The 14,759-nt window shown below is 36.3% G+C and overlaps 1 protein-coding gene across 1 annotated transcript in view; it reads left to right on the forward strand.

The window, feature by feature from the left end:
• The window catches only part of LOC101968509 (calcium-activated chloride channel regulator 4), a 32,030-nt gene extending 23,647 nt beyond the window's left edge, over nt 1-8,383 (forward strand). The window contains exons 12-14 of the mRNA XM_078026649.1: nt 663-833; nt 7,100-7,342; nt 7,696-8,383. Coding sequence (XP_077882775.1) covers nt 663-833; nt 7,100-7,342; nt 7,696-8,144 — 863 coding nt within the window. The 3' untranslated portion in view covers nt 8,145-8,383. The remainder of the gene's footprint in view (nt 1-662; nt 834-7,099; nt 7,343-7,695) is intronic.
• Nucleotides 8,384-14,759: the final 6,376 nt, after the last annotated feature.

The raw sequence follows: 14,759 nt of genomic DNA on the forward strand, positions 1-14,759 counted from the left end.
CAATATAACAGGTGACACCAATGCTAGTGTTATCAAGAAGTATACTTATGATATAGTGTTCCTGAAATCCTCCAATTTTATTCCAATAGCAGATGGGATTTTTCTGTGTCAGAACAGAAAATTAATGGATCAGCAAAGACCAGAGAAAAGAAAAAAGAAGAGTTGTTGAAGATAAAGCAAAACAAATAATTGTAGTTAGCTTGAGTGAAAATTAGATCCTACACAGTCACTTTTTTTCCCTATTTTGGAAATTTTTTTAGTTAAATACAAGGATGACATATGACTAGATAAATTAATATGACTAGATAAATTAAGGTGAAAACAAAGCAAATGGCAGAGAAATGGTAAGAGTAGTACCATAAAATATACTTAAATTGATAAAGGACAAAAATATGAGATATTTATGTATTTATTATACATACACAAGTATAAATGTGTATATATGTGGTATATGGATATAAAGGTATAAAAATAACTTAAGTCTCAATTCAACAATATTTTGAGCTGACAGAGCATAATGGAAATATTCTCCAAAAGATCAAACCCTAAATATGAAGCCTGGTCGAGAGGACATGTTATAGAGACCACAGCTTGTTGTTTTGGAAAATGCATGAATTTCTCTTTGTATTTACAATCATTTATGTCTTCATTTCTATGATAAGGTGCTGATTCTTTCAAAGAAGACGGGGTCTACTCCAGGTATTTTACATCTTATTCAGAAAATGGCAGATATAACTTAAAAGTTCGAGCTCATGGAGGAACAGACTCTGCCAGTCGAAGCTTGCGGCATCCACCGAATAGAGCTGCCTATATACCAGGCTGGGTGGTAGATGGTGAGTAGCACATGGCAGCTGAATTCATGCACAGATAGAATAATATTTGGGGTTTGGTATAATTGAGGCTTCAAACATCTTACAACTCAAACGTAGCTTTTCCCACTTCTAGAATAAAGTTCTTAGCTAATTGACTCCAAATTAATCTAGGCTTTAGAATAATGCCTGGCACCTAGTAAGCACTTAAAAACTGTTAGCTAGCATTATGTCAGTTTGGGAAACCTTCATGATATCAACAAAAATATGCCAAATTTTCAGCTCAGGACAAGAAAACAAATCAATATGTTTGAGCCTAAGTATGAGCAGAATTTATCCTTTAGATTACATGTGCTATTAAAAATAATCATTTATTTTTAACGGTGTTTTCTGGTTTGTTTGCCTTTAAACTGCTTTTATATTTTAAAAGTTAATATGCATATTATAGGAAACAGAAAAACACAAGCAAGAACAAAGTCATGGAGTCACAAGTAGCTTAGCTGGACATGTCCTTTCAGAACCTGCATATCCATATACAACATCTCATTTTGTGTGATTGAAATCATAGTGTGTATCAGGCTTTTCTGTGTATCATGAATATTCACCAGTTCAAAATCCCAAAGCTACATGAGTATTTTTGATAACCAAGAATACACTATAGCCATACCTTCTGTTAGAAAAAAAATTGCAATCTTGCCTTTCCTGGGACAAAATTTTCACTGAAGGCAGAAATGACAACAGGTCTCTAGTTAGATATATTGGCAAAGTTACAACTACAATAATCCATTCCTTTAATGCTCAATTTAAAATGAGACATAAAGCAACAGAATACACCAAGCATAATGTTTCTCAGAAGGTTCACTGTCAGATTTCTACTACTAAAATACTAGCAAGAGAGCATGTTTCCAGTGAATTGAAGTATTCCTACAGTACAGCCAGAAGTTGCACACACATCAGTAGCTCACATCAAAATGAAAATCAGTGTTTGCTCCCATGATAGTGGAATGCATTACAATTCTTATAATACATAGACAGCACAATTTTTCATATCTCTGATTGTATATAATTTATGTTCACAATAACTCGTGTTTTCATACATGAACTTTGAATAATGATGTTCATCACATTTCACCATCCCTGATAACTCCTGACCCCTCCCTTCCCCTCCCAGCCCTCTGCCCTATCTAGAGTTTATCTATTCCTCCCATGTGCCCTCTCCCTACCCCAGTATGAATCAGCCTCCTTATATAAGAGAAAACATTTGGCATTTGTTCTTTTTAGGATTGGATAACTTCACTTAGCATTATCTTCTCTAGTGTCATCTATTGACCTGCAAGTGCCCTGATTTTTTCTCCTTTATTGCTGAGTAATTTCCATTGTGTATATATGCCACATTTTTTGTATCCATTCATCCATTGAAGGGCATCTAGGTTGGTTCCACAGTTTAGCTATTATGAATTGTGCTGCTATAAACATTGATGTGGCTGTGTCCCTGTAGTATGCTGTTTTTAAATCCTTTGAGTATAGACCAAGGAGAGGGATAGCTGGGTTAAATGATGGTTCCATTCCTAGTTTTCCAAGGAATCGCCATACTGCTTTCCATATTGGCTGCACCAATTTGCAGTCCCACAAACAATGTATGAGTGTGCCGTTTTCCCCACATCCTCTCCAACACTTATTATTGTTTGTCTTCACAATAGCTGCCATTCTGACAAGAGTGAGTTGATATCTTAGAGTGGTTTTGATTCGCATTTCTCTAATTGCTAGAGATGATGAACATTTTCTCATATATATGTTGATTGATTGTATACCCTCTTCTGAGAAGTGTCTGTTCATGTCCTTGGCCCATTTATTGATTGGGTTATTTGTTTCTTGGTGTTTAACTTTTTGAGTTCTTTATATATCCTAGAGATTAGTGTTCTATCTGATGTGAGAATGGTAAAATTTTGCTTGTAAGATTTAGGCTCTCTGTTCACCTCACAGATTGTTTATTTTGCTGACAAGAAACTTTTTAGTCTGAATCCATCCTATTTATTGATTCTTGGTTTTAATTCTTGTGCTATAGGAGTCTTATTAAGGAAGTTGGGACCAATTCCCACACAATGGAGTTTAGGGCCTACTTTATCTTCTATTAGATGCAGGATCTCTGGTTGTATTCCCAGGTCCTTGACTCACTTTGAGTTGAGTTTTGAATATGGTGCGAGATAGCAGTTTAATTTCATTTTGATGCATATAGATTTCCAGTTTTCCCAGTACAATTTGTTGAAGAGACTATCTTTTCTCCAATGCATGTTTTTTGGTGACTTTGTCTAATATAAGTTAATTGTGATTTTTGTGAGTTAGTCTCTGTGTCCTTATTCTGTACCATTGGTCTACCAGTCTGTTTTGGTGCCAATACTATGCTGTTTTAGTTATTATTGCTCTGTAGTAGAGTTTAAGGTCTGGTACAATGATGCCACCTGCTTCACTCTTCCTGCTAAGGATTGCTTTAGCTATTCAGGGTCTCTTATTTTTCCAGATGAATTTCATGATTGCTTCTTCTATTTCTATGAGGAATGCCATTGGGATTTTGACTGGAAGTGCATTAAATTTGTATAGTGCTTTTGGAAGTACACTCATTTTGATAATATAAATCCTGCCTATCCAAGAGCAAGGTAGATCTTTCCATCTTCTAAGGTATTCTTTGATTTCGTTCCTTAGAGTTCTATAGTTTTCATTGTATTGACCTTTCACCTCTTTTGTTGATTCCCAAGTTTTTGTGTTTTTTTTTTTTGTTTTGTTTTGCGGCTGTTGTAAATGAGGTAGTTTTTCTCATTTCCCTCTCAGAGGATTTGTCACTGATATACAGAAATGCCTTTGATTTATGGGTGTTGATTTTGTATTCTGCTATTTTGCTGAATTCATTTACTAGTTCTTGAAGTTTTCTAGTGGAGCTTTTGAGGTCTTTTAGGTATACAATTATATCAATAGCAAATAGTGCTAATTTAAGTTCTTTTCCTATACATATTCCTTTAATTTCTTTCATCTGTCTCATTGCTCTGGCCAATGTTTCAAGAACTATGTTAAATAGAAGTGGTGAAAGAGGGCATCCCTGTCTTGTTCCAGTTTTTAGAAGGAGTGCTTTCATTTTTCTCCATTTAGAATGATGTTGGCCTGGGGTTTAATGTAGATAGAAAGCCTTTAGGATGTCTAGTTTTAAATTCTTTTAACTTTTGTTTATCAGGGAAGGTTTTTATTTCATTGCCAAATCTAAAGCTTAATTTTGCTGGTTACAAGATTCAGGAGCCACTTGTCAAAAGAAACAAACTTTATTTTTAGAACCACACAAGCCAAACAAAACAGCTCCTCAGGAAAAACCCTCAGAGCCCACCTGCCACCACTGGCTTCCCACAAGCCTCTCTCTCAACCACAAGCCTCTCCACCTCCCACAATCCTCCTGCTCTTGAGGCCGATTGGCTGGGTCGCGTGGGCAGAGCCAAAAAAGTCCCCCAATGAGCAGCTCCGTGGTCTGAAAGGGCAGGGAAACAGCTCAATGAGCATCACTGCAGAGGAGCCAATCAGCTAGAAGTTGCTGGGGCCGCTGTGAGCCAATCATCAGCTGACAGTCTGAAAGTTTGCTGGGGCCCCTTTGGCTGTGGCTAGAAACATCTCCCCCTCTCTGTTTATACAACAAGCATGTGGGATAGGGACTGTGCCTGCCTTAGGTTGTCCAATAGTACATATGGTCCTTACCCGTTAAGGATGAGCTGACCTCAAGGCATCAGCCTCCTGTCTTACATTGGTACCATTGCAATTGGACCTTACCTGTCACTGACTACTGGTCCAGTATACAGCCAAACCTGTGGATAGGCCTTTGTACCAGCGGGGGGGGGGGGGCCGGTGTGAGGTTCTTTGCCTCACCTCTGTTGGCCCCTGGCCCCTAAATTTTAGCTGAACGATCATGACAAGCAGAAGGGAGGAAGATACACCAAGCCAATTGACGGCTCCTTTTGGAAAAATTGTACCACTGATGACATCATCAGCAAAAATACTCCAACACTACCACAAGTCGCTGCACCAGCAGATAGTTCACAATGCATACAAGTGAGTTCACAATGCATACAAGTGATACATAGTCCAGGCAAGTTCTGCAAGCAGTTCAGTGATGGCTATTGAAGAAGCTGTAGATTGGTTTTATCTTTGTCTTCACCGGCACTGGGATGAAGATAGGAATTCTGGCAATAATAGCTAAAGAAAAAAATTATATAACATTCCAGAAGGCACTAAAAGAAAACAATTTTTTTTTAGAAAACAATTTTCTTAACAATGTACCTTATCTTCAACAGAATTATTAAATATAATGAAAAGGAAAGGTGAAAGTAAACAAACAGATCTATTAACCTCCTTTTTTGTTCATATATTAAAACAATCCTCAACAGCTGTTTATCCAATTTAAATTAAACCATTTAAATCACGTGAATAAAAAAATATTTGGATCCATTTTTTCATTAGCGCTCATCATATATGATATATGGACATATGTACATTCAAACATATAACACAAAACACAACTGTGCACACATAATATAATACATACAGCACATAACATAATATAAAGGCCTTATAACATTTTACAGGTGAAATCTCCATTGCAATGTTTAAAAACTCTATAGTCAAAAAATAGAACTGATTAGCAAAACATTAACCTAGGTCTGTTTGAACTCAAAAAACAAAATAAAACTTCATGATATGGGAAAGGGCAATAATAAAATAGATATTGAAAAAAACATCCTGATTCTGTCGCAGATGTAAGAATAGCCAAATCATCTTCTTTTTGGTCTATAGAAATCGCTTTAGTTAATCTTTCTGGAATCCAAATTGGCTGCTGTTCTCCCTGTGAAACACATTAACATACCCCCGACTCCAGACAATCACTGGGTCAGGACCTTGGTTAATCTCTCTGGAATCCAAATCGGCTGCTGTTCTTCCTGTGGAAACACACAAACAGATCCCCAACTCCAGACAATTACTGGGTCAGGACCTTTCCATTGTCCTGTTAGAAAATCTTTCCAAAGTACCTTGGGCTTATGTACATTTTTTGGACACATATGCCTTTCCACAGCACTATGTCCTGATGAATCCAAATTTTAAAAGTTTAGAGTAAAAAGGGTTATTTTAAGTTTATCTTTGGGGAATATATACCCCTTCCCAATTCTGACTTTTTTGCTTTAATAAGTACATTTTAATAGTTTGATGAGCTCTTTCAACTATGCCTTGTCCCTGTGGATTGTACGGGATTCCTGTTATATGAGTAATGCCAAATAATGAGCAAAATTGTTTAAAAGAGGTAGAAGTATAACCAGGGGCATTATCTGTTTTTAACTGTTTTGGAACGCACACAGTGGCAAAATTTTGTAAGCAATGAGCTATAACATCTTTAGTTTTTTCTCCAGCATGAAGGGAGCCCATCAAAAATCCAGAAGAAGTATCAACTGTAACATGCAAATATTTTAATTTTCCAAATTCTGGCAAGTGTGTGACGTCCTTCTGCCAAATATGGTTAGGTATCAATCCTCTAGGATTGACTCCAAGACTAACTTTTTTTTTCAGGTGATTTAAATGGTTTAATTTAAATTGGATAAACAGCTGTTGAGGATTGTTTTAATATGTGAACAAAAAAGGAGGTTAACAGATCTGTTTGGTTACTTTCACCTTTCCTTTTCATTATATTTAACAATTCTCTTCAAGATAATGTAAATTGTTAAGAAAATTGTTTTCTTTTAGTGCCTTCTGGAATGTTACATAATTTTTTCTTTAGCCATTATTGCCAAAATGTGTACAGCAAGGTGATGATAAGCATGAAGAATGCATTCTTTGTTAACTTTGCTTTGCATAGTTACTTCTCTTGTGACTTTTAGGGGCTTTTTCTTAGAAATTAGAATACCATCATAAATATTATTCCTTCGCACTTGCAGCATGGAGTGGTTGAAAGGAAACTGGCTTTTCCCCAGGTATATTCCAGCCTGAAGATAATTTGAGAAATAAAGCAAAACTTTTTTAAAGGCATATATTGAATTATTGAATTATTATATACCTTTATTCTTGTTGAGTGTAGTCCTCATTTTAGAGCAATTTGTTATCTCATTTTATCCTAAACGATACTAAAATGTGAATTATCCCAGCAATTGGTGCTTATGATTGTGTCAGAAGATTTAGTAAAAATTTGATTATACATATGAAGCCGGGAAAAACCAGTGGGATGAGGAAGGTAATTTGTTTGCTAATTTTGAACTAGTGAATTTTTAATGCAGGGGTAATTGAAGTGAACCCACCAAAACCCGAAACTAATGAGGATACTCAGACAATATTGGAGAATTTCAGCCGAACAGCATCTGGAGGTGCATTTGTGGTATCAAATGTTCCAGGCACTACAAATGCTCCCTTGCCTGACCTGTTCCCTCCAAGTCAAATCACAGACCTTGATGCCACACCTGAGGGGGATCAGATCAATCTAACATGGACAGCACCAGGAGATAATTTTGATGTCGGAACAGGTAAGCATAAAGTTTCATATGGTTTCAACTTAAGTTAAAGGTGCTCATTGCAAAAGCAAGGGTGTATGGGCAGGTTAGGAAAGAACAGTTTTTGACTGACAGCTCACTGAACTTTTAATTTTATAATCTAATATTTTTAAATCAATCAAACAGGAGATATTTTAACATGGTTAAAATAAAGATAGTAGCATTTGGCAGAGCTTAAAAGTCAGAATTCAGGTTTCTTTAAAAAGCAGTAACGTTTTTGTGAGTATATACTATGCAAAAGTAAACAACATTTTTGAGAGTAAATGGAAAAATATTTATATATATCTATGCTACAGTTACTAAACTGCCTTTAACTCTTTCCTTAGTCCGAGAGTATATCATAAGAATAAGTGGAAGTATCATTGATCTAAGAGACAATTTTGATGATGCACTTCAAGTGAACACTACTGACCTATCACCAAAAGAGGCGAACTCCAAGGAAACCTTTGCATTTAAACCAAGAAACATCTTAGAAGAAAACATAACCCACATATTCATTGCCATTCAAAGTGTAGACAAAAGCAATTTGACATCAAAAGTATCCAATATTGCACAAGTGGCTTTGTTTATCCCTCAAGTAGATCCTGTTCCTGATGAAGGCCAACCAAATCCTAATCCTGGTGAAAGTCATCCTAATCATAATTCTGGAGTTAATATTTCTACAGTGGTGCTATCAGTGGTGGGGTGTGTTGTGGTTGTTAGTATTATTTTAAGTACCACTATTTGTATCTTAAAGAAGAGAAACTCTTCAAGAAGACCTAGAATAGAGTTTTAAAAAAACAAAAACATAAGGAAAATATATTTCTGAAATTCTAAATTCATCCTGTATGAATTTACACTTATAAAAGATAAGTTTAAGAGGTCTAAAAAGTATACTATGATTAAATATAAACATGCATGAATTTGTGAAAAACTGCAAATACTAAAGTTAATAGTTTTATTCACTCATTTGATTTTTCATGTGTAGAGATAAATAAAGACCTTTTTCTTATTGATGCCCCAGCTGTGTATTATTTTTCTGATGCAAAACGTTCAGAAATAATATTTTCAAATTTCATGACGAAGTTAAAATTGTCAATTTAAGTAGTTTTTTAAAAATTACAAAAAATCAAATAAATGATATTTGTGGAAATTCACTGTTTTTGGTGCCATTGATATAAATTGATGGCATTATACCTAAAAGCTCCACTTAGCACTGAAATGTCTATAATCATATTTGTTGCAATTCATGAAATATGGAAGGTAGCAGTTTAAAAAAATTAGATACCACCTGTCAAACAATAGTTTTTTTCTGATTTCAGTTCAATATAAACATACTTGTCTTTTTCCTTAAAAAGTCATACCTACCCATGTACTGTTTCTTTCATCATAGGAGTTATTGAAGCTACTGTGTATTGACTGTTTTCAGAGAAAAAACCTAAAATATGTAAAAAACAATTTCATTCATAACTCAGAGTCACAAGGTCCCAAAAACAACTGTAGGGGAAGAAAACTTTACTAAGGGCTCATGGTTTCAGAGGTCTCAGTCCATGACAGCAGGCTCTATTCTCTGGGGCTCAAAATGAGGCAGAACATCATGGTGGAGTTCACATGGGTCAGGAAGTAGAGAGAGAGGTCTCCACTTGCCAAATACAAATATATACCCCAAAGCCATACCCCCAAATTCCTACCATCTCCAGCTTCACCCTACCATTTCAGTTTCCACTCAGATAATCCCTATCAGGGGATTAATTCACTAATTTGTTGCCGCAGTCTGGCTGGGCACAAATCAAGAGCCACTGATGCAGGAACAAACTTTATTTTTGAACTGCAAGAAAACACTTCACACACGCTCCTGGGGAATTCTCCTGAACGCCACGCAGCTCATCCAGGAACCTGCAGCCGGAAATATCTCTCCCGGAAATCCCTCCTCCTGCACTTCCCCAACCAATGGGAATTTTCCCCACGAGAACTCCAAAGTAGCTGGAGAACTCAAAAGTAGCGGCTGAGGCGGATAGTAATGCCTCGCCTGTCAACCAATACTGTTGGCAAAATGCCAGGGGCCATAGAGACTTGGCCGTGGCTCTCGGCAATTTGTTAAGACTCTCACAACCCAATTATTTCTCCTCTGAACCTTCTTGCGTTCTCTCACTTGTGAATGTTTTGGGGACCTCACATCCAAACCATAACAAGAATTGTGTTGTTGAGGAAGAATGAATATTGCAGTCTTACTCCTTCTTGCAGGTTAGCACCTGTTCAACTACTGCTAATAGGTAGAGAGATATAGGTCAATGTGGAGAACATAGAAAAGGCCTGTTACACTTTGGAATTTTACAAAGAGGGGAATGAAGGCCTGAGATTCTGGGTTAGCAATAGTGATACTACTGTATCAGACTTTCTCAGTATCCTTTCCACTCAGCCATCCCATACCTCTGAAGGCAAAGCTTATTGGCATGCTTATTTCCCTTTGTGATGCTACAGTACAATAACTAGGCACAGGCAGATCCCTATATTGGGTTATTCCCACCAAGATCTAGCTCTGAATTAGTTCTATTACCAGATCTCTATAAGTAACTAGTTGTTAATTAGTTAGAATTAGATAACCAAATGATTGTTATTATTATAGTCAGGACAGGTAAATAACTTATGTTTCCCAGTACGAAATGGAAACAAGAGTCCTCTGTTTAAAAAGTATTGAGAATTTGAAAACAACAGCAAAATTTCAAGCAATGTCAAAAACAATGAAACCAAGTTCAAAGCCCTGCTGAGCACAAAGCTCTGAACAACTGCATGGACCCCATATCCACAAAGCCAGCCCTACCTATGCTGCAGGATAAACAGCAACAGCGCTAGTTGTGTAGGGACTCTGTAGGGTCCATTAAAACCACAAAGTACCCTCCATGGTCTCATAGTAGGTCTCGTTAATCAACAAAAAGTATCAGATTTGGGTAGAGACAGGTAGACCCATCACCTCTGATTAGGAATCTAGAAACAGAAAGTAAATCTAAGTTTCCAAATAATGAAGAGAGTCAGCCCTATGTGGGAAGGAACAGCTTCTGTACCAACCTCAGAGAATCAGCTCTCTGAAGGGTTCCTGGACAGAAAAAACCTGTCACAGTAGCCATCCAAGTGGATGATGGCCTGGAGTTAGTCAGTCACAGTGTCACAAGGTAAATACCTGCCCTCAGAGATTTATACAAGCCTCTAGATGTTTTTCCATTTGTAATCACTAGACTTCAAGAATAACCAGCAAACAAACCTTCCATTTAATCCCAGTCAACCAACATAATCATGGAGAAAATATAATTATTGTTTTAAGCTACTAAATTTTGTTATAACTAGATTAACAAAACAGCCAATTCCTGTTATTAGTCCAGATTCCATTAGGGAAACAGAATGAATATGAATACTACAGAGCAAAGTGTTCTTTTAAATTTTTAACTTCTCACCAGTTCTACCCCAGAATCACATAGTTTCTGCCAGATGCAGTTTCGATACATCCAAGTTGCCTGAGAAAAGCCTGAACAATCACAGAAATATGCATTCATGCCACATGATGGAATCACAAGGAATTTCCTCATGTGGTAGTGAGTGGTCCTTGTCCTCAGCCTAGTAATTTTAATAGGCAGAAAGCTGGAAGCTATGAGCTCTGTGATATGGTGACACTCATTCCACACTGGTGGCACTGATTACAGACTTCTGGCCCAATCCCCTATTGTACTGCAGAGTCATGTGTCATTGTCTATGTATTCACTTTAATCTCAATCTTGTAAATCTTCTATAATGCTTGTTTGTTGGTTCAGTAAGGAGCCTAAGAAAAAACAATTTCAGATGAATTGAAGTTGCCATTTTCACACGCTAATAGACATATTTTGAGATTGAATAGGGAGGAAGAGCTGTCCCTTGACTTATCCCCACATCCAACAACAACAAAAGGCTAGGAAGGACTTCTGAAGACAACTGAGATTTTCCAAGACTGTGGGGTCATAGCAGAACAGGAAGCAAGCACAAAGGAGCAAGTGACTGTTGTGATTAATGCTGAGAAATGGACAGTGAATTTAGCAACACAAAGTGATCAGTGAACTTAATAAATGCAATTCTCACAAAGAAATAATGAAGAGAGTAAACAGAATCTTGACTGTGAAGTACAGCATAGAGAAATGGAAATTAGAAGAATTAGTATGTTTGAAGCCAAGAGAGGCTTTATTTGTAGAGTAATTGTTAAATTCTATTATAAGTATTATAGAACTATTTTATATTTTAAACCTTGTACATATGAAACTGAAAAAAGTTTTTAAAAATTTAAAAGAACACTTTGGATTCAGACTTACAGTATTGTAATCTGCAAACTGGGACAATTGAGCCTACCTCCAAGTATTTTGTGGATTCCATTAAATAATGGCAGATTTTGGGTCCTGTTCCTATATGTACCTAGTGCTGAATTCATGACAGCTCTCGTGTTTAGAACTTGCTAACTCTGAAGCTCAGGGATCTTAGCATTGAGGACTATCTGCCCATCTTAGCCCAACTGACCTATTGAATCCTGCTATTTACCAGACATTCAGCACTAAGTGCTGAAGTAGAGAGGCGAATGAAAATAGAGCCTCAGAATGGAAGAAAAAAAATTAAAAGCCATTTTAAAAAAATTAAAAGGCTAATATTAAAATATGTCAGAAAACCTAAACCTTCCTAGAGCAAAGTAATAATAATAAAAATGATGATTCTAAACATTCTCCACTAACAGTTGTTCCTTCTTAATTAATGAGTGTTTCATCCTTCCAAGTATTTAGACAAAAGTCCAGATTTACTTTCCTTCCAAATTCCCCAATCCCACACCCATCTATACCATCAGGAACTATTGTACATGATACCCTCAGACTTTGTTCAGAATTACACACATTAACTATCTCTTCCACAATATCTCTGTCCTTGTCACCATCACTGCTCACCTGCCACAGCTTCCTACTTGGGTCCTTCTATACCTCTGTGATACATCAGAATTTACACAGTATGGGTGACAAGTGCCAATCCTCCACCATTTCCACCACACCATAGTCAGAGCTATCTCAGAACATTTAGGAGAATGCACAACTCCTCTGCTCAAACTTTCTTGTGGATTCACATCTCAGAATAGCTACCAAAGTCTTTCCAGTGGTCTGGACTGTTTTGCCTCCAGTTTCAGCTAGTCACACCCTTCCTCCTATTCATCCACAATTTTTCCTTGGTCATTACAAACATGCTGACACCTCCATGTGGAGCACAATTTACAGATTGTTAGTGGGTTCTTCCCTCACTCATCTTGGTTTCTCAGATTTAAAGTGGGCAAAGGATCTGATTAGGCATTTCTCAAAGAAAAACAATGGGATGGTGGAAGATGGAAGAGTAGACAGTAGCAACAGTTCTTGTAGCTCCAAGGACAGGGGATTCAAACATCCACAACACTGCTTCTCTGGGTAGTAAGTAAAAGAGATTTCACTAAAACTCAATAGCCGACAGCCAGAGTGCCTTAGAGACATAAATTTGGGGATCATTAAACAAGGAAAAAGTGACAAAAGTAGGAATGAAAAGATTTAGAGTTAATTTAGGGCATTTTGAAAATTAGACACTATTGGACATCCAAGTAGAATATGCAGGAACCTGAATTTATGGTTAAAATTTGTGTGTAGGTAAAAATTTGAAAGTCCTCAATGTAAAGGATACAAGTCCACTAGCTGAGTACAAACGAAGAGAAAGACCAGGATCTTAAATGAAAGACTCTAATTTTCTAAACTTACTCTCAACCATAAAATACAAGATAATACAGAGATTGGGCTTACAGTAATGTGAGTTGTTTCTCTGAACCTGACTTCTACATGTACTCATTTCTTTTATTCAATTTCCCGATGATATAAAAGATGATATATGTACTGATGCTCACTTTTGAACTCTTCTTTGGTGATTCCAAGGCTACTATTTATTGTTCATTCCCTAAAAATTTTCTTGCAGCATACAGGTGTTTGTTTATCAGTACCTTATGGATTCTAGAAAAGATAAATATTCCTTTAACTTGAAAATATGAGTTCAAAGAGCAGATAGCACAACCAAATTTTAATGATCAGTTCTTAGTATTCAAAGCTATGCATTCAATTTTAAACATTTCTGAACTAAGAAATTAGTATTTGCTAAAATTCTTTGATGAGGTAAAAAGTTTCTTAATATGGTCCTCTTTTGAAAACTAAAAGGTAAATTAAATTCCTTATAGACATGTCTAAATTTCACATTGGTTCTTGACATTTTCTTAGCTCTTTACAAATTTCTTACTTTTATATTATCAGATAACAGTCAAATACTATCATCCACATTACATAGGAAAAGAAAACTGGGGTTCTGAAAAGATATATGATCTTTCTAAGGTTACACTAAATACAATCAGAACTGAGATCTTTCTCATGAGCTTTGAAGACTGATGGACTTTGTTTTGAGTTCTGACTTGAATAAGATGGCAAAAACCCAAACCAAAATATTCTTTCCTAAAAACTTATGAACCAAAGTGGTTTTAAACCTATTCTTAGAAATACCTGAGATGTTCAATTTTCAAGTTTCCTTTTTCTATGTTTTAGTATTTATTCTTGGTTTGAGAGTAATTACTTCTGAAAACACTGAAACTGTCATCTTCTTCATCCAACTAGGTTATTATAGGAACTCTGAGAAATAATTTAGAAGAAATATTATGGATATCCTGCTTCCAAATCTTAGGGAACAATTATTAGCTATTCCAAGATATCCCAGGAGGTTGTAGTCATCTAAGGGTCTCTAGCACCCCTCCTCACCACTATCCAAGACAGCCCACTTGGACCATTGAGACTCCAACATAAATGCAATCCCTTGGAGCTGTACAATGCCTTACCCACACAATCACACACAGCAACCCTGTTCAATACACAACTCCATTTGAACCATCAAATACACTTCCTTCTTGTGACTATTTCTCTGTAAAATTTCCTCCAAAAAACATTCTAAACTTTCTAGAATAGTTTGTTTTAAACACTGCAACCATTTCTTTGTAAAACTTCCTGATGCAACTTAAAACCAGTGCTACAGCTTTGGATAAAATAAAGAACACCTGCTTCAGATTAAAGTGTCCCATCCTGTACCATAAAAATGCTTTAATAGGCTCTTATATCTCTATGGACTATACCACCAATATGCCTCATGTTGGTAGTTTTTAGAGTTTAAGAAATTCATTATACATTTGTTGTCATGCTTATTTAGACAAAAATTACTGTTATTAACTGACATTTAAATTTTTTTTACATCTTATTGATCCTTCTTAGAGTTATTGTGTTGCTTGCTGGAGAATTTCCTCCAAGAGTGCTTTTTTGGAGTGGTGCAGAGACTGGGGATTAAATCCAGAGCCTCAGGCATACTGAGC

Source organism: Ictidomys tridecemlineatus, chromosome 11 (assembly GCF_052094955.1).
Source record: "Ictidomys tridecemlineatus isolate mIctTri1 chromosome 11, mIctTri1.hap1, whole genome shotgun sequence".
NCBI lineage: Eukaryota > Metazoa > Chordata > Mammalia > Rodentia > Sciuridae > Ictidomys > Ictidomys tridecemlineatus.